The following is a 21,517-nucleotide window of genomic DNA, read 5'->3' as shown; positions in this document are numbered from 1 at the left end:
CCTAGTAGCTGTTCTGGAGGAGGAACTAAGACCCACGCGTCTTACTAAGCTGCCATCTTCTCCAGAAGTCACAACTGTTTATGACAGTTTTATGTTTTATGTTTTAATTGATTTAATGGTCCTCACCGCAACTACTTGTACCCAATGTATATTTTGTTGATTTTTTTCATTTTGATTCATCTTTGAATTGATTGGTTTTTACCCTAAATGATTCATTCAAGAAGTCCCTATAGTACTGTGCTTTTAATTTCTAGCATACTAGGTTGCCAGTTTGCTTCCCTTGCATTGCCTGCTTTAATTTATATCCATTAAGTCAAGTATCAGATCTCCAGGATATTTCCCCACCCTACCCTCTCACTCCTTGGATTTCTTTCTAGGGTCTTGTGATTTCAATATGGACCAATTTCAAGGCTGTTACCTGTGAATTACATTTACTCTTTTATTGTGTTGATGTTGAATCCTATATCAGATATGTTCTTTTTTGGATTATTCCCTAATTTTTGATGAAACACTTTATGGTGTCTCTATAAGAAGGTCTGAGGGAGGTAAGCAATCTGAATCTTTGCATGTCTAAAAATGTCCTTTATTATCCTCATATTTGATGGTAGTTTGGCTGGGTAGAAGAGTCTAGGTTTAAAATACTTTTTCTTTAGAATTTGGAAAGAATTGCCCCATTTTCTTCCAGCAGTGCTATTGGTGAGTAGAATGATATTAGCCTTGATTTTCATTTCTCTTTAGATTACCTTTTTCTTTTTTTCATTTTTTCAATTCTGGAAACTTTGATGGTTTTGTTTTATCTTTGATATTCTGAAATATCCTACTATTGTGTTCAGGAATTGGTGTTTCTTCATTGAGCATAGGGAGCATACTGTTCCTGAAATTATCATCTGTTATATATGAAATATTTTTATTATTATTTGATAATTTCTTCCCCTCTTTTTAATTTATCATTTTCCTGGCTCTATTAGTCAGATATTAGACTTGCTTAATTAATCTTCCATGTCTTTTAATTTTTCTCTCATTTCTTTCTGTCTCTTCATGTTAGTTCTACTTTCTATGAAATTCTTTCAATTTTGTCTTCCATGTTTTCCCTTGCACTTTTTAATTTTGGCAGCTGTTTCAATCATATTTTTAATTTGCAGTCTCTCTGCTTGTTGCTTTCTTATGGCACCATGGTCCTGTTTCAGGGGTACAGTATCATTTCCCAGTCACTGATTGTGTGTGTGTATGTGTTTAGTTCTTATCTTCTATGTCCTGAATTTTCTGTTTACTCTGGGGTCAGGTTTATTATTACTTTTTTAAAGTTGTTTTTTTTGTCTTGATATCCCTCACATGATTTAAGTTTTCAATAAATCTTTGCTGATCCTTGCTTGCACTTTTATTTTAAGAAAGGGACAATAAAATACCATTTTGGAGCTCTGTGGGAAGGGCTTGGTCCTCTGTGGAGCATTAGGTGTGATGCTTTCTTTCAAAAGGCATATGCTTTTGTTCTGGGAGCATTGCACGATGATAAGAGGTTGATGAAGAAGGTAAATAGTCATAACTAGATGCACCCAGCAGTACAACAGCTAAATACACAGAGCAGACACTATTATACATGCAAGTAGATCTTGCAAAGTACAGTTTTAGTGGTATACATCAATATGTAACCCCTCAGAATTAGACAACTTTAATAGACAAAAATATAAGGATATAATAGTATAATACAAAAAAACATTTTTTGTCCATTAAAGCTGTGAGAGATTACATATTCTAATGGCCCTGCAAATCTATCTTGTGATTTCATAAGAAATTGTTTGTTTTCCATTTATACTGTTTTACTACCACTCAGGATTCAAATTCAAAGTCATAGAAAATATATTAAGAAATAGGTACTCTGCACTTGAGAGTTAGTTGTTGTGTTCTGTTAAGTTTAATCTTAATATGTGGGTTTTGAATAAGAGTTGAGGGAGGAGAAATCATGCTTGGTGTCCAACCTCTATACAGAATTGTCTGTGTTCTATGTTTTTATTATATCTTGTTTACTATACCTTTGTTTGCTTGAGATCTTCTGGTTTAATTATGGAATAGAATCTCACTTTTTCTCTCCAAGAATACAGTACTGCTGAATGAAAAATGCATTTTAGCAGTTGACCCAGCTACTGTTGTAAACCTGAGATTTCTGTTCCGTGTAATACAGTGCTAATTTTCCCACAGCAATCTTCAAATTGCAACATCATTTTATAATATTTAAAAGGTCAGAAATCCAAATAGACATTTAAGGAAGCAAAGTACATAAACCCTAATTTTCTTTTGATTTTATGTCTGACAGTATCACAAAAACATGCTAGGATTTTGGTTAATTCTAGAATTTATTATTTATGGTTGTCAAAGCTACAGGAAGAAAGGTCCAGCTTGCAAGATCAGCTCCATGACTATGAAGATCAAATTAATGCTATGACTTCTCACTTTAAAAATGTGAAGCAGGAGTTCTTGTTTACACAGGTACAAATAATGTGGAAATTCATTGATAATGTCATATCATGGAACATGTCACAGTGCATTTACATCTGTGATTTTATTTTAGAAATATAATAGAAGACTTTAGCATAACTAAACTTGCATGTGAAAGTATGTAGAAAACAGTCTGCCACCAAATTCAAGTAATATCAATTCATAGGAAGGGAGAAGTCATCATTTGAACAATCTAATAGAATATTAGGTAGCCGATAATATAAAAAATGGACTGATGGCAGTGAGAAATGATGGTTGTACACAAAAATAGACCTAATATAATGTATTTCTGTCTACTTTTTAATTTTTCAGCACAAACCACTGGGGCCATTTTGAAGGTGGGCAAAAAGTCTACGCACTTGAGTAGCCCTTGAATATCATGGTATTTTAGCATAGTTCAAACACTGAAATTTATAATTTTAAGCCTGAAATAATCAAAAAGTTAAATTAGATTTAGGAGGCTTTGTATAAAATAATTGGGTTAAATATAATGCCTTTCAGAAATATTTTTAACACATAATAATAAAAATTAAAACTTGAAATGATTGAATAAGCTTCTGTTTTGTAGAAATCTGTTTATTCCCTGGTGATGCCCAGCAAACCACATCGCTTGTCAAATCAGTGTTAAAGAATCTACTCAGTTCTATCTCAAATATTTTTATTAAAATTACATCTATTTCTGAGAAAAAGTATTTAATTCTTAAAAGTGAACAATCATACCCTAATGCCAATTCATAATTAATGTACATAAATAATTATTTTCATGGTTTATAAGTTTTATTAGAAAGTTTCAAATTTAATGAACTTTTAAGAGCAATTTTCTAGATTCTTGACTCCTGATCTGATTGAGTAAATTATAAACTCTTTAGAACAATATGTTTTCCTCAAGTTATTATTAAGCCACTGAGTTGGGGATTAGAGACCCAGAGACTATATGTGTGGCTCATTACAGTCAAACCTCAATTAAACAGGATAATAGAAATAGAAGACAATAAACCTCCTACAACAGTAACAGTTTGAATAATGTAAAATTTATATTGTGAAGAATAACTTTAAGTATTATAAAATCAGTATTTAAATACTATTTTGTAAAATAAAACAGCATAAGTAATGAATAATAGTTGTCTCACTGTATAAACTTTGGTTTTCTTAGGTTTCCCTGGATCTCTGTAATCTCTGAAAATTGCTGACAGTATTTTCTTCTAGCATAATCCATGTACTGACTACCCTGTCATCACAAAGCTGAATGTGGGGTAGTTTTCAGAGTAGTGAAGACTTAATTAGGTACTTTATGGGAACTTTATTTTTTCTCTGCTGGATGATTATAAACATAACATTACATTTTAAAAGATTTTTATCTTGCATGTTATTCTGTAGTCTCTTTGCAAAGCCAGGGAGGATGTGATTGAAAGTGAAGAACATTTTAAGGCCATCTCTCAGAGAGAACTGGGACAAGTGAAGGATGAAATTCAATGGCTAGAAAATGAGATGGCTTCAATATGGGAAAAGAAAAGTGATAAGGAAGTATGTGTTGAAATGTTACATGAAATTTTGTATTCCACCTCTCTTCCCTAACCAAACAAGCATTGATTTTTTTTCTGCAAAGGAAAGGCACTCAATTTCCTAGCATTTACTTACATTGTTTTTTTTGGACAATGAAAACTACATGGAGTTGTGTTTTGAATGAGTCAGTAATGGAATGTTGCATTTATTTTCCCTTTATTCATTCACCAGCTACTTATTGAGCTTTACTTGTACAAAGCACAAAGCACAAAGCACTTATTGAGCTTTAAATGTACAAAGCACAAAGCACCAAAATGCAAGGCATAATTTTTAAAAAATATTTTTATTGTAAACAAAAAGCAAACATACAAACATTCTTGACATACATTCTTGATATGGTTATGATCAATGGCTCACAATATCATCACATAGTTGTATATTCATCACCATGATCATTTTTTTGAACACTTACCTCTCTCCAGCAAAATAAAGAAAAAAGTAAAAAGAAAAAACACATACATGCCATACCCCTTATCCCTCTCTCTCATTGACCACTAGTATTTCAGTCTACTCAATTTATTTTAACCTTTGTTCCCCCTATTCTTTATTTCTTATCCATATTTTTTACTCATTTGTGATATGATAGCTAAAAGGAGCATCAAACACAAGGTTTTCACAATCACACAGTCACATTGCCAAAGCTGTATCATTATACAGTCATTTTCAAGAAGCATGGCTACTGGAACATAGCTCTATAGTTTCAGGTACTTCCCTCCAACCACTCTAATACACCATAAACTAAAAATGGGCTATCTGTATAATATGTAAGAATAACCTCCAGAATAACCTCTCAACTCTGTTTGAAATTGCTTAGGAACTGACCTTTATTTTGTCTCATTTCTCTCTTCCTCCTTTTGGTCAAGAAGGTTTTCTCAATCCCTTGATGCTAGGTCCTGGCTCATCCCAGGATTTCTATCCCATGTTGCCAGGGAGATTTACTGCAGGGGTCATGTCTCACCTTAGAGTGGGGAGGGTAGTGAGTTTGCTTGCCATGTGGGCTGAGAGAGAGAGAGGCCACAACTGAGCAACGAAAGAGGTTCTCTGGGGGTGACTGTTAGGCATAATGTTAAGTAGGGTTAGCCTACCCTTTGCAGGGTTAAGTTTTATAGAGGCAAACTCCAAGATCAAGGGCTTGGCCTATTCTTCTGGTTGTCCCTACTGCTTGTGAGAATATCAGGAATTCTCCAAATGGGGAAGTTGAATTTCCCCCTTTCTCCCCATTCCCCCAAGGGGTCTTTAAAAATGCTTTATTTACTGTCCAAATTACTCTGGGACATAGCTGGGCATCACACTAACCTGCACAAGCCAACAAAATCTCATGCCTTGTTCAAAGTTCCATGTGCTTATGGTGTTCAATTGAACTGGCCCTATAAGTTAAATTAGGAAATGCACTAGTCAAAATATAAATTTTGCAAAAAATAAACATTTCTTGTACTAGGCATAATTTATATGCATAAGCACTACATTTGTAAGAGTCAGATTTTTTAAAAAATCAGTTTTGGTTTTGAATTTCATTTTTCATTAAAAAATTTTACCTTTTGTATTAATTTACCATCTTTGTGACTCTAAAATTAAGCTAATTTAGCCTATTTTTATGTCTTTTCTCTGGTAAACTAATTGTTAGCCCTTTGCAAATTCTGATCACTATGATCTTCTCTTTACATATGTGCATGTGTATACTTAAAATACATAGATATTTTATTAATTTGTATTTCTTGATATATTGTCTATCTTCCAATATTAATCTATGTTTGCTAAATGAATAAATTTACAGAAGTATTTTATGTCCTTAACTACTATATTTACTTCAATTTGGGGTGCTTCCAAACCTTCTATATATCAGGATCTTGGGGGTAACAATATGATTGGAAATGGGGCTGAAGAGGACTTGTACTACCATATCAAGCACATTATTTTACTGAAATAGTACATATATTTGAGGTGGCTTAGGGGAGTGGCTAATGAGACTGTGGTACTCTTAAGCCCTTTAAAGCTAACTTTGGTTCAGTTACTATTATCAACTGGTAAAACCACCTCTCCCCTATTTTACAGCTAAATTAAAATACAGGAATGGTAGTTGTTAAATAAAGATGGTATTTTATAAACATATGGGAAGCAGGGAAAAACTCTTCTTTTTAATATTTCTGTAGTATATAATGTTATGTTTTATTTTCCTTTGTATAATAAATAATATTTTGTACTCTATCTTGGAAACTAGAATAGCATATTTAAAGCTACTCAAAAATTGGATGGTTTGAAGTGTCAGATGAACTGGGACCGGCAGGCACTGGAGGCCTGGCTAGAAGAATCAGCTCATAAAGGCAGTGATGCCCTCACTCTACAGAAGCATGCACAGCAGGATGATAATAAAATTAGGGTGAGAAATGATAAATTTTAACTGATATATTTTCTCTGAATCTATAGTATGCCAATAGTTTTTCCTAAAATTGTGCTTATGAATTTTGAAGTTCTTAAACTTTTGGATCAGGAACTCCTTTGAGAATCTAATACAGCCAAGAATCCTCTGTTTAGAAAAATGGCTGTACTCAAAATACCCACAGAATTTTGGAGGCAACTTTATAGATCCTCTGAGACCCCTCAGCTATTCCAGGTTAAGAACCTTGGATGGATTCTCGAAAGCATTTCAGTAAACAAAATTTAGTAGTGGAGGTTCTTATAAATGTTTTAGCTATTTTTATCTAATGTTATATATATTATATATATATTAAATAGTTTTTTTATTTGAGACTGTCATGTTATTGATTATTTGATATACTATCATGACCATCACTTCAAATATAATTAAATCTGGTAATATTAACAAAATTTTGACATTTTCTACTAGATTTATTACCAAATATATTATTTTATTCCATTAAAATGAAAAGGTATAGTTTAATCTTTTTTCTAATTTTCTTTAAAAGTATTAAAAATCTTTTTAGAAACAATTGAGATTTCATTGCAGATAAAAAAACACATTAGTACTTCAGGGAAAAGATAAGGAAAATAATTTACAGTTGTTTTATGTATCAAATAAATGTTGTATATGTTTAAAAATACTTCATGTCAGATGTTGTATTCAACAGCTTTTAAGTTAATACAATGATAATTGTAAATATTTCTGCATGTAACTACTTCACAGGCACTAACCCTACAATTAGAAAGACTGATGCTGGAATGTAATCAGAGAAAAAATTTACTTGAAAATGAACTTATGGAGACTTTAAGTGCACAGGTTGGTTCAATAAAAATTCAAATTTCTTAATTTTTCAAGATGATGTTTGCAAACGCACTAAAATTCACAGAAATGTTCTTTGCTCTCTGACAGTTAGAATTGGATAAAGCCATACAAGATTTTCATAAGATTCATAATGAAAGGTAAGAACTCATCAGACAGTGGGAGAGCACAATGGATCAGATGCAGAAGCGGGATCGAAACATAGATGACTCTGCTTTGGTAAAGCACTTGTCATTTTCTGTTTTGTTGATAATGGCCATTCTGGTGGGTGTGAGATGATATCTCATTGTGGTTTTGATTTGCATTTCTCTAATGGCCAGGGACATTGAGCATCTCTTCATGTGCCTTTTAGCCATTTGTATTTCCTCTTCTGATAGGTGTCTGTTCAAGTCTTTTTCCCATTTTGTAATTGGGTTGGCTGTCTTTTTGTTGTTGAGATGAACAATCTCTTTATAAGTTCTGGATACTAGAACTTTATCTGATATATCATTTCCAAATATTGTCTCCCATTGTGAAGGCTGTCTTTCTACTTTCTTGATGAAGTTCTTTGATGCACAAAAGTGTTTAATTTTGAGGAGTTCCCATTTATTTATTTCCTTCTTCAGTGCTCTTGCTTTAGGTTTAAGGTCCATAAAACCGCCTCCAGTTGTAAGATCCATAAGATATCTCCCAACATTTTCCTCTAACTGTTTTATGGTCTTAGACCTAATGTTTAGATCTTTGATCCATTTTGAGTTAACTTTTGTATAGGGTGTGAGAGACAGGTCTTCTTTCATTCTTTTGCATATGGATATCCAGTTCTCTAGGCACCATTTATTGAAGAGACTGTTCTGTCCCAGGTGAGTTGGCTTGACTGCCTTATCAAAGATCAAATGTCCATAGATGAGAGGGTCTATATCTGAGCACTCTATTCGATTCCATTGGTCGATATATCTATCTTTATGCCAATACCATGCTGTTTTGACCACTGTGGCTTCATAATATGTCTAAAGGCAGGCAGCGCGAGACCTCCAGCTTCATTTTTTTTCCTCAAGATGTTTTTAGCAATTCGGGGCACCCTGCCCTTCCAGATAAATTTGCTTATTGGTTTTTCTATTTCTGAAAAATAAGTTGTTGGGATTTTGAGTGGTATTGCATTGAATCTGTAAATCAATTTAGGTAGGATTGACATCTTAACTATATTTAGTCTTCCAATCCATGAACACGGTATGCCCTTCCATCTATTTAGGTCTTCTGTGATTTCTTTTAGCAGTTTTTTGTAGTTTTCTTTATATAGTTTTTTTGTCTCTTTAGTTAAATTTATTCCTAGGTATTTTATTCTTTTAGTTGCAATTGTAAATGGGATTCATTTCTTGATTTCCCCCTCAGCTTGTTCATTACTAGTGTATAGAAATGCTACAGATTTTTGAATGTTGATCTTGTAACCTGCTACTTTGCTGTACTCATTTATTAGCTCTAGTAGTTTTGTTGTGGATTTTTCCAGGTTTTCGACGTATAGTATCATATCGTCTGCAAACAGTGATAGTTTTACTTCTTCCTTTCCAATTTTGATGCCTTGTATTTCTTTTTCTTGTCTAATTGCTCTGGCTAGAACCTCGAACACAATGTTGAATAATAGTGGTGATAGTGGACATCCTTGTCTTGTTCCTGATCTTAGGGGGAAAGTTTTCAATTTTTCCCCATTGAGGATGATATTAGCTGTGGGTTTTTCATATATTCCCTCTATCATTTTAAGGAAGTTCCCTTGTATTCCTATCTTTTGAAGTGTTTTCAACAGGAAAGGATGTTGAATCTTGTCAAATGCCTTCTCTGCATCAATTGAGATGATCATGTGATTTTTCTGCTTTGATTTGTTGATATGGTGTATTACATTAATTGATTTTCCTATGTTGAACCATCCTTGCATACCTGGGATGAATCCTACTTGGTCATGATGTATAATTCTTTTAATGTGTTGTTGGACTCGATTTGCTAGAATTTTGTTGAGGATTTTTGCATCTATATTCATTAGAGAGATTGGTCTGTAGTTTTCTTTTTTTGTAATATCTTTGCCTGGTTTTGGTATGAGGGTGATGTTGGCTTCATAGAATGAATTAGGCAGTTTTCCCTCCACTTCGATTTTTTTGAAGGGTTTGAGGAGAATTGGTACTAATTCTTTCTGGAACGTTTGGTAGAATTCACATGTGAAGCCATCTGGTCCTGGACTTTTCTTTTTAGGAAGCTTTTGAATGACTAATTCAATTTCTTTACTTGTGATTGGTTTGTTGAGGTCATCTATGTCTTCTTGAGTCAAAGTTGGTTGTTCATGTCTTTCCAGGAACCCGTCCATTTCATCTAAATTGTTGTATTTATTAGCGTAAAGTTGTTCATAGTATCCTGTTATTACCTCCTTTATTTCTGTGAGGTCAGTAGTTATGTCTCCTCTTCCATTTCTGATCTTATTTATTTGCATCCTCTCTCTTCTTCTTTTTGTCAATCTTGCTAAGGGCCCATCAATCTTATTGATTTTCTCATAGAACCAACTTCTGGTCTTATTGATTTTGTCTACTGTTTTCATATTTTCAATTTCATTTATTTCTGCTCTGATCTTTGTTATTTCTTTCCTTTTGCTTGCTTTGGGATTAGTTTGCTGTTCTTTCTCCAGTTCTTCCAAGTGAACAGTTAATTCCTGCATTTTTGCCTTTTCTTGTTTTCTGATATAGGCATTTAGGGCAATAAATTTCCCTCTTAGCACTGCCTTTGCTGCATCCCATAAGTTTTGATATGTTGTGTTTTCATTTTCATTTGCCTCGAGGTATTTACTAATTTCTCTTGCAATTTCTTCTTTGACCCACTCGTTGTTTAAGAGTGTGTTGTTGAGCCTCCAGGTATTTGTGAATTTTCTGGCATTCCACCTATTATTGATTTCCAACTTCATTCCTTTATGATCCGAGAAAGTGTTGTGTATGATTTCAATCTTTTTAAATTTGTTAAGACTTGCTTTGTGACCCAGCATATGGTCTATCTTTGAGAATGGTCCATGAGCACTTGAGAAAAAGGTGTATCCTGCTGTTGTGGGATGTAATGTCCTATAAATGTCTGTTAAGTCTAGCTCCTTTATAGTAATATTCAGATTCTCTATTTCTTTTTTGATCCTCTGTCTAGATGTTCTGTCCATTGATGAGAGTGGGGAATTGAAGTCTCCAACTATTATGGTATTTGTGTCTATTTCCCTTTTCAGTGTTTGCAGTGTATTCCTCACGTATTTTGGGGCATTCTGGTTTGGTGCATAAATATTTATGATTGTTATGTTTTCTTGTTTAATTGTTCCTTTTATTAGTATATAGTGTCCTTCTTTGTCTCTTTTAACTGTTTTACATTTGAAGTCTAACTTGTTGGATATTAGTATAGCCACTCCTGCTATTTTCTGGTTGTTATTTGCATGAAATATCTTTTCCCAACCTTTCACTTTCAACCTATGTTTATCTTTGGGTCTAAGATGTGTTTCCTGTAGACAGCATATAGAAGGATCCTGTTTTTTAATCCATTCTGCCAATCTATGTCTTTTGATTGGGGAATTCAGTCCATTAACATTTAGTGTTATTAATGTTTGGATAATATTTTCCTCTGCCATTTTGCCTTTTGTATTATATATATCATATCTGACTTTCCTTCTTTCTACACTCTTCTCCATATCTCTCTTTTCTGTCTTTTCGGTTCTGACTCTAGTGCTCCCTTTAGTATTTCTTGCAGAGCTGGTCTCTTGGTCACAAATTCTCTCAGTGACTTTTTGTCTGAGAATGTTTTAACTTCTCCCTCATTTTTGAAGGACAATTTTGCTGGATATAGGAGTCTTGGTTGGCAGTTTTTCTCTTTTAGTAATTTAAATATATCATCCCACTGTCTTCTAGCCTCCATGGTTTCTGCTGAGAAATCTACACATAGTCTTATTGGGTTTCCCTTGTATGTGATGGATTGTTTTTCTCTTGCTGCTTTCAAGATCCTCTCTTTCTCTTTGTTTGACCTCTGACATTCTAACTAGTAAGTGTCTTGGAGAACGCCTATTTGGGTCTAATCTCTTTGGGGTGCGCTGCACTTCTTGGATCTGTAATTTTAGGTCTTTCATAAGAGTTGGGAAATTTTCAGTGATAATTTCTTCCATTAGTTTTTCTCCTCCTTTTCCCTTCTCTTCTCCTTCTGGGACACCCACAACACGTATATTTGTGCGGTTCATATTGTCCTTGAGTTCCCTGATACCCTGTTCAAATTTTTCCATTCTTTTCCCTATAGTTTCTGTTTCTTTTTGGAATTCAGATGTTCCATCCTCCAAATCACTAATTCTATCTTCTGTCTCTTTAAATCTATCATTGTAGCTATCCATTATTTTTTCTATGTTTGCTACTTTATCCTTCACTTCCATAAGTTCTGCGATTTGTTTTTTCAGTTTTTCTATTTCTTCTTTATGTTCAGCCCATGCCTTCTTCATGTCCTCCCTCAATTTATCAATTTCATTTTTGAAGAGGTTTTCCATTTCTGTTCGTATTTTCAGCATTAGTTGTCTCAGCTCCTGTATCTCATTTGAGCTATTGGTTTGTTCCTTTGACTGGGCCATATTTTCAATTATTTGAGCGTGATCCGTTGTCTTCTGTTGGCGTCTGCACATTTAGACAGATTTCCCTGGGTATTGGATCCAAAAGTTTGGAAGATTTTTCTGTGAAATCTCTGGGTTCTGTTTTTCTTATCCTGCCCAGTAGGTGGCGCTCGTGGCACACGTTTGTCTGCGGGTCCCACCAGTAAAAGGTGCTGTGGGACCTTAAACTTTGGAAAACTCTCGCTGTCCGGGAGGTTCGCTAGCTGAAGCGGCTTGAGCCGGCCCGGGGTCCGAACGCAGGGAGGGTTGCTGGCCGCCGCAGCCCGGGAAAGAGCCCGTCCAAATTTCCTAGTCAGCCCTGGGTGACAAGCGTAGCGGGAGGGCGCCAGCGGCAGCGGCCCGCCCGGGAGAGTGCACGTTCCCCGGGAGTCACGGGTTTGGAAGGTGCCTCCCCCACCCGTCACCGTTCTCCGCGGCTTGGGGATTTCCGATCCAATTCTCTCAGTTGGTCCGGGGGGCCACGCGTGGTGTGGGCACCAGCCACCTTGGTTTCAGGGGACCGCCTCTCCAATTCTCCCAGCCGGCCCGGGAAGAGGGAAGGGAGTGACTCCGGCCGCTTGCCGCCCCGCCCGGTGTGGCCCGCGCGCCTCGGTGATCTCACCCGAGCTGCTTCTCTCAGCCAGCCAGCCATTCCAGGATGGGGTACGCTGTCTTTTTTATCTCTGTTGTGGCTTTGGGCGCTTTCTGTATCGTTTCTACTCCCCTAGTAGCTGTCCTGGAGAAGAAACTAAGATCCGCGCGTCTTACTAAGCCGCCATCTTCCAGCCTGCCTTGCTTTTGATACTGTAAAACTATCAGAATTACTGCAGCTTGGGGAGACAGATTATAGGCTGATAGGCCATCTGATCTTCTTTGCACCTAGCAATTAAACTTTTTCTCTCTTTGAAACCTCAGTGTTTCAGGAATTGGTCATTTGAGCACATACAGCAAAAGAATCCACTGCCTTTGTTTGGTAACACCATGCTGGAGAATATATGTTGTCATATTCACTTACTGCTCAAGTTAAAGGGGAGGGCCAAGAACATTATGAAAAGACATTAATAAACATACCCCTTCTTCCATTGTTGAGGTTCTTCAAAGGCAATTGTGCTACTCTACTGTCTTGGAGTGGAATTAAATTAAATAAGAAGAATGAACCTTCAGAGGAGGAGGAGGAGGAGAAGGAGGAAGAGGAAGGGAAGGGAGAAAGGAGGAGAGAAAGGGAAGGAGGGAAGGGGGAAGGAAGGAAATTAAGTTTATAATTATTTCTGATAGGTCCTCTTGATCAGGTTACTGGGTTGCTCAACCCACTAACCAAGCATGACACTGCTCGATTAGATCACATAAGTCCTAACACCTAATTCCTGGGGTCAGTATTTCGGGTTTTTACTAGAGATTAGTTTTATTTTCATCATCTCTTTTCATTTGAAAGTCACATTTCCAAGTATTTCCTTTTATTTAATTAATCTGTAGTCAGGAAAACTAGGTGTTCCTTTTGTCACATTCACTGGTTGTGCTAAATCTCACCAAAGCATGGAGTGTGGGAACCAGGTGGGAGAATTTAGATGGCGAAGTGGAAGACTAGCCTGCATCTGAGACAGCATCCTAGCCCAATCTTTGGGAAATTGGAACTAATGTTGCAAAGATAATTTGGGGTTTAATCTTCAGACAACAAATCCACGTAATGAGAGAGGGAGAACTTGACTCTTCATTCCAGCTACAATGACCGACCTTAATCCCATGCCTTTATATCCTTGCATCTCATTCTTTCCTACATGCAATATTTTGCCCTGCCCTGAAAAACCTTACCCAGCTCCTTTTATCCATTGCAAATTCTGCACATGTTTTTGTTCCTTCTTTTCTCTGAATGTATTCTTCATGTAAATTCACATTGATGACCTATAAAAATTCTGTTTACAATTATTGTCTTTGCCACCCTTTGGCACTCATTTTGTAGGACACTTCATTTAGTTATCTAAGCCTCTGTACTGGAATTTTCTACAGGTTAGTGATCCTTTCTTATATGGCTCAATAGATATTCATTGGGTATAGATTTTCCTCCTTGCTTATCTATCCTGATAAAAGGCAGGATTCCTCTTATACATCTCAAGGTTTCTCAAGGGTATGTGATTCATACCCTCTCTTCATCTGTTTATATTATTTAGGAAATATGAGTTTTGGAATACTTTATAATATCTGTGTCTCCAATAGTATCAAAGTTTTACATGGATTTACTAAAGTTTAATGTATCTTTATATTCATTTTTTTCAAATAAAAATTTTTGAAAACCAAAAAATTGAAAAAAGATTTCTACATGGTATTTAAAACAAATTGTTGGCAAGCATATATTACCTTCTGTGTATTGTCTATGACCATCTTTAAATTGATTTGAAAAATCTCTAAATCTATTTCATTTATATAATATTCATATACGCATACACAATACATATTTACATGCATATATGTGTGTATATATTTTTAGACTAAGATTATGTCTTATTTATTATCTGCTAAAATCATTTAACTTGGATTTACCCTTCCTATATTTTAAATAATTGAGGCAGTGTGTGTATGTTGAATACTGAATCAATAAAACATGAGTCCTTGAAATCCATTAGAACAAGACATAATGTCTTTTTGCTAAGTAGGAAGAAGAAAACGTGTTCTACCCCTGAGGTGAAATCTGCTATTTGGCAGTATGTATGGTTCTAGTGATTAAACCCCTCACATAGAGTCTCAGCAGGGTTTAGCTGTCAACCCCTGGAGTCAATTTTGATGAGACAAATTCCTGGAACTATAGGGTTGACAGGTAATAGCAGAGTTGGCCAAAAATACTCTGTTCCCTTTGTTGGCACCCCAGACCAAGAATGGACATCTCAAATGTTCCTTTCTGAACTTGCCCTCCTTGAGGGAAAACAAAAGGGCATTTCAATCAGTGTCTCTTCTATGGAAAGAAGAGAAGATTCTGTGGGTTTCCTCGAGAATATCCAAGGAAAATATAAAATGCAGAACCCAGCATCATTACAAATCCCCTAGCCTGGACCTAACTCCTTTTGATCATTTGCTGTGGTAAAGATGCAGAGAAGAAGCAAATGTGGGAAGTTTGTGAAACTAATAATTTTTAAGCTGATGCTGTTTGTCTTCTCTTCCTCAGTTAATCAAGAATCAGAGATCCATCAGTATCTTTAGCTAGTACCTGTGACTTTAATTCAATGGTTTGGACAAAATGATAGGCTTGAACATTTCTCCAATACTTTCTAATGCTTGTCAGAAGCATTTTCAATTTTTTAAAGTACAATTTTGTATATATTTATACCAAATACGTTATCTAAGACCAATTTTACAATCATAGGTATTGTGTCATTGATTTGAGTGAATTATAAATCCATCCCCCAATAAAAAATAAAGTTGTTGTTCAGATCTTCTGAATAAACTTTAATAATTGAGCATTTGAACTTTTGTGCTAATTCTCAGGTTTCTATTACAGAGTATTTGAACCTTATAAATCTTGGAAATCTAATTAGACAATGTTAAGTTCTTTCTAGTTGAAGCCACAGATGTTTCACACTGGGAAAATCAGCAAGCCCCAGGGTTTGTTTGGTCTAGAGGAGTGTCAAATTTTCATGGATATTTAATAGCTAATAACTCTAATTCTTTCCCATAAACCAAGAGATGATAAATAATGATTGCACTAAAACTGTAAAATTAACCCTCTAGGCTAATGAAAATTTTCAGAAACCATTGAGAAAATTAATTTCTCGTACTTAATGTTTCTTTATTGCCAATCTTTCTAGAGTTGAATTGTATCTCATAATGTGACAGGAAAGGCACGTAAACACATTGGAATGATGCAATTCAAAAAGAATTATATGTCAAAGAGAAGCTTCATGTATCTTTCAACTTTTATTCTGAATGACAAATCTATTATGGGAAAAAAAAGAGTATTCTGCAATGTGGGACTCAGAGTAGCACTTTTTTCAGAATTTTTGATTCACGTACCATCAAATAATGATTCTTCAGAAAGAAAATATTATGCCTCTATGAAAAATGAAGAGCTTGTGCCAAAATTACACAGTGTTTGGGGGATATTTTTATATACCATATTTTATTAGGTATATAATATAATTGGTCAACTTAAGTGTCACTACAAAATTAATTACTGATATATTGTATACATTATTGGGATTTCTAAGGACTTAATAATCCTAATGAAAATGACAATGAGCATTATTAAAATGGCCTTTATCCTCATTGTCAACTCTATCTAAACTGTAATATTTTAATCTTTTAGAAGGTGGTGATCAACTAAAATCAAGCTGGAACATTTATCAAAACCTAGAAGTACAAATTAAGAGACCACAGCGTTGTTCATGGGCACAACCCAACCACCGATGTTTACATCATGTGGTTGTTTCTCAGTCCAACCTTTAAATGACCTTGATGTTTCTAGCTTGGAGACAAAAGCTTTGCAATCCAAAAGGAACTAGGAAATAGCATACTTTTAAATCATGCATTAGCACTTAGCATCTGGAAATCCCAGTTGCAATGACCAGAGTTAAATCAGTGCAGTATTTTTTTTAATAGCTGAGTGCACCCAAACACTGGGTAGCGAGAAGGCCCTTGGGTAAGTAGAGCATCTTCCCAAACCCAACATTCCTCTCAATTAATGGAACACCTAGAGTGTTCAACAATATTGTTTTCCCACTAAGATTGATGACTAGAATTACCTCATTGAAAATTGGCCTGTAAATGGGAGAAACTCTCCGGAGCCACCATTCTAGCCTCTTCAGTAGTGAGACAGGAGGGCATTGAGACATTTCTCTAGACACCAATTTAAATTCTGTCTGTCTGAGTTCCTGCTATTGATGTTTCATAAATATTGAGATGAAAAATCTGACCATAACTCTAATATATTGGACAAGCTGTGGATTAGGAAAATAAAATGAATAAAAGATCAAGAAAATGCAGATAATTTCTGTATTATGATTTGCAAAATTTACCTTATTCTGGAGGATGGGGTCAGACACATGGTAGTATCTGTAGTGAGCTGATTTAGTAGAAAATAGGTTTTACTGTATGAAAAATCTTATTTTCCAGTGTTCTTTGTCAAAAATCCTCGAATATAATAGTGTAAATAAAACCTAAGAAAGATTAATAATTTCTCTGGTCACAAAAACTTTCCTACCAAAACTTAGCTCATAATTGCAAAAGTTACTTTTTATGGCTATCAATTTTCTTATCAGCACATGGGTACTAGGTTAATATTCTTCTCTTAAATACATACACGCACATATACATATATATATATATATATATGCATAAACATGTAATTATATGTTTACTTTTGTCCATGCCAATATGCTCAGAATGTATTAAGACTTTTTAAAATTCTAAATATGCTGTCATTTTTCTCTTTGTATTGGGAAATGTCAAATCATATAAACAACAAGTATAGCATTTTCTTTGAGATTTAGTAGCATTTAAACACTGTGCATTACTCTAATGTATAAGCAATCAAACTCAGTTATGCCTGTGTGAGGGTGTTTTCTCAGATTTTCTACTAGAGTTTTAACAGCGGCATTTCTGTAACTTGGTTGGTGTGATACACATATTGAGTATATATCTTCGAAAAAGGAGTTGCATTTGTAAGTGCTCTCTGAGGATGAAGGAGTGGGACCCTTATTTTGACTCTTAGGTATCCATTGTAGCTTTTGTAATTCAAACAGGATTCTGGATAGAATTACAAAGTTTCATTTGTAGATCTGAGTTAACAGGACCAGGAAAAGCCAATGAGGAGGGTAGCAGGGATAATTTTCAATGCATTTGCATCTTGTGGGCTTCCTTAAGAGATTTCTAACTTTAGCTAGGGGCCCTACCCTGTCCTGACCTTGTTTCTTCATTAACTTTACAACCATCTTCTGTTGGCTTTAGAAACCCCCTATATCCCGTTGGTCATTCTTTTCATTAGCTTCACTTTTACCTAAATGACCTTCAAACAGACTCCTCAATCTTCAAGACAACTAAAGCAGTGTGTTCTGTCATTGCTTTAAAAGTTCAAATATGCCTAAAATCTACCTTGCTATCTTCTTCTCCCAATTAAACTCCCCTTCCAGGCTATTAACCATAAAAATGAACTTGCAACTCAGTGAATGGTAGGAAACGACATCCCTTTCCATGCCCATCATCTGGCGGAATGTCTTGCATACTGTAAAGTACGTCAATGTCTACGATGAGTAAAATCATACTGAAGGTAGAGCATTCCTAGTGGTGGGCTTGAGAGCTTCTGAAATCAGTCTTTTGACAGATTCTTCAAGGAAGATAACATCAAGCAGCTTTCACGTTTCTAAAGAGTAAATTCTGGTGATTTTAGACCACAAGAGGTCATTTTGACTACAAAATAAGTGGATTCTAGCATAGTGCCTTTGGCTTTAGCTGCATCTTTTCTTTTTTCTCTTCAGTTTACAGTCAAGCAAACAGCAAAGGAATACCACACTACACAGAAACAACCCAGAAGCATAAAAGGTAGCTAAAAGGTACATACTAAAAATGGATAGATACTCTTTAAAAAACTTCTGACCCTGTCACTTTTATCTCTCTTTAAGTACACATAATGATATATTCTGATCGGCCTAGGGTGTACCTTCACAGGCTAAGGACACAGAAAAACCAGCAAAGTTAGCCTAAAGAAATCTGCTGGTGAGAAAAACAGATTTTAGCACCTTAGATAATTAATTTTCATGTGGTCTTGTAATACCAGTAAGATACTCAACAACAAAAGAATTTAAGAATTATTCTAACAACCAAGAATAATTTGAAAAGTGAAAAAGCAGTTATATAGTATATAAAATACATATATAAGTAGTATATAATACATACATGTAAACAATGAATCTTCAAAACTTGGTCAGAAGATCTAATACTTTATAAGCAAATCCATGTTTAAATATTCCTTTGTACTTATTGGAGAGTAATGTAACATTATTAGAGGTATTATTTAATTTCATCAAAATGAATTTAAAACCGTATAATAATACAACTTATTTAACTATTGCAGGAATTCTATGGAAACTGTCTTTGCTCTACCAGCTGCTGAAAGTAATGGAGAACTCACTACTGCCTGAGTTCTGTGGCTGAAATCATTACAGTTTTGGGTCGTTGAAATCATTAAATTATTCTTCAATAAAAAGTTCCTTAATTTGTCTAATTGTACTCTCTGAATGTTGCCCCACCGTTCTGCACTTCAGTGAAATAATTCTTCCTTCAAGTTAGAGACCATCACATTGTTTACCTAACTGACCAGGTTGTTCCAAAGGCTTATTTTCTGGCTAAACATTACCAGATCTGGCTAAACGTGATCAGATCCTTGATAGATTCCTATTTAGCACCATTCTGTTAACCCTCTGATGTTTGATTTGTGAACACCTCTTCGAAAAAATAGATGGAGGATGCCATGAAGGGCCTCATACGCACACATGGGCACCAGCCACCCTAAACAGCTGCCCCTTGGCTACCTTTCAATGACAAAGTGGTACTACCTGTTCTCATGAGGACAGGAGGAGCTGAGGTGGTCGTGGCAAGGAATTCTAGGGTTCCATACATCTGGAACCCCCTTGGACCACCACCATCACATATTATTTTGGAAATGGAAAGAGATATCCATGCTATATTAAGTATTAAAATCAGGGTTTGAAAATTTTTAAATATACATATAGATGAAAGAAAGTAACAATCTAGAGGAGTTCTAGCCAACTGAGTACAATGGGACCATTGCTTCCTTTGGTTTGTCCTAATCACAAAAGTGACGAAAAGAAGTATTTCACTAAATGCTAAAAACAATTATAAATCACAACATGAATCCCTTAACACCATGGACACTGCCTCTCACTAAACTAAAAGGGAAAAAAATACCTTATGGACAAATTTTAGGAGCTTATTGAGAATACTGCACTTAGTCTATGTTTAGTATTTAAAGGAATTTTAACATGCACTGGATTAGAAAAAAATTCTTTTCATTTTTCTCCTTTCTTATTTAATTTCTCTCAATATATCCAAACACAGTTGCTTCCTATGTATTTTTCTTTTTGATTTATTAATATCAGACTACACTGCTATCTGCAAACAAAGGAAAACAAAAGGCTGAACAGAGTATTATGTGAATGAAAATATATATTAGATAGGAACCAATCCTTCCTTCCCTTTAATCAATCTTAATTTGATGAGCAGATGAATAAAATTGCCTTATAAAATATTCATACAATACAATTTGCAGGCAGCTTAATGAGATACCTATAATTATTGCTGGGAAGGGTGGCTGGAGAAATTCTCTTAAATCACAAATAGAGAGTTGAATGTGGTAGAGGTTACATTCTAGTTTTCTAAAACAAACGTTTTCCTTCTTTTGAATTCCACTGAGTCTTCCATAGAAAATTGTGATTTGGGTTAATTCTACTCTTAGCTTTCTATGACTCTACTTTGGTTGTGCCAAACTCCTTTTGCCAAACAAATAACCACACAGCTTTAACCCAGTCTATAGTCATTGCAATTGGTGTTACTTGGGGACTTCTATCAGTGGTGGTTCTTCCCCCAGAACTCAGGAGTAAACATACTTCTTAGGTCATTAAATCAAGCATAGAGTTCAGGTCAACAACCCCTTCAGGAGAACCCACGCCAGCCAGAATGCTTGGTTCTTAGGTAAATCACCAACTAAAACCCAATCATTTTCAAAGTGGTTGCAGGCTCATGGTGTGAATAAATAAAATGGTTTCATATATCATGAGTATCCTCTTCCCATCATCTTCACTTATTACATTTCAATAACTGCATCTTTTTATATGACTGTTACAGAGAAGGGGAGAGGGCTACTTTTAAACAAATCAAAGGCTCTCTCACTAATTGCTGTCTAGAAATTAGTGAGAAGACCTTAATTTGCATTTAATATTTGTTCCAGTCAATCACTCAGTCAATTAATCAATCAATTCAATGACCCAATATAAAAATAAAGTCTTTCGATAGCTAATTTTGCTCTTCCTTTTGTGGCTTTTGACCAATTCCTCTCTTTTCATCTTGGGTCGAACTTCTGAACATGTGGAGATGCGATGTCCTTATGTCCTTTTTGGTTATTTACTTATTTTTTCTAAAGCTATCACTCCTCAGGTTATCTTCCAGGCTAAACATTTTTCTGTCATTCTAATGCCTGTTCCTCTATCCTGACACCGAGTGTACTCTTTCCTTCCATTTAATTTCTTCTCCCACCACCTTAGCCAGGACCTTTTTAGCTCATGCATGGTACTTATCATATATTTGTTGATAAACTTGCTTTCATGAGATTCATTTTACAGACACTCCAGTGTGAGTTCAGCATATTAAAAGATTACTTTCAGCTCTGCCCTTCTCTGCCATGTCCTGTATGATGCCTTTTTTTTATTTCATCAAATCTAAATTTCATATTTAGGATTTCCATAAATATATCCCACAAAATTCCTCAATATTATTGCTTACACAATCTCCAAACACAGCCTTTCTCTTAGGTCAGACGGATTTATTTATATTCTCTGACTCTACCCTCTTGGCATATATTAGTATTCTTATCCATGATTGAAAATTTCATTGGCCTT

The 21,517-nt window shown here is 35.1% G+C and overlaps 1 protein-coding gene across 4 annotated transcripts; it reads left to right on the top strand.

Annotated features, from left to right (window-relative positions):
- Nucleotides 1-3,657: 3,657 nt before the first annotated feature.
- On the top strand, nucleotides 3,658-19,295 carry LOC143686167 (coiled-coil domain-containing protein 39-like). 4 transcript variants are annotated; one of them, XR_013176948.1, is made up of 6 exons: nucleotides 3,658-3,777; nucleotides 6,275-6,433; nucleotides 7,199-7,291; nucleotides 7,385-7,513; nucleotides 18,362-18,425; nucleotides 18,958-19,295. XR_013176948.1 is itself a non-coding variant. In XM_077163162.1 (6 exons), the coding sequence occupies exons 2-5, from the start codon at nucleotides 6,323-6,325 to the stop codon at nucleotides 18,420-18,422; spliced, it is 315 nt and encodes a 104-aa protein (XP_077019277.1). In that variant the 5' UTR covers nucleotides 3,658-3,777; nucleotides 6,275-6,322; the 3' UTR covers nucleotides 18,423-18,425; nucleotides 18,958-19,295. The 4 variants fall into 4 exon arrangements, 2 of the variants coding, with proteins under 2 accessions (XP_077019277.1, XP_077019276.1); XR_013176947.1 differs by having other exon boundaries at nucleotides 18,362-18,436; XM_077163162.1 differs by having other exon boundaries at nucleotides 7,385-7,434.
- The last annotated feature ends 2,222 nt before the right edge of the window (nucleotides 19,296-21,517 follow it).

The sequence above is a fragment of the Tamandua tetradactyla genome, chromosome 6 (assembly GCF_023851605.1).
Source record: "Tamandua tetradactyla isolate mTamTet1 chromosome 6, mTamTet1.pri, whole genome shotgun sequence".
Classification (NCBI taxonomy): Eukaryota; Metazoa; Chordata; class Mammalia; order Pilosa; family Myrmecophagidae; genus Tamandua; species Tamandua tetradactyla.
This window is presented reverse-complemented; position numbering and strand designations above follow the sequence as displayed.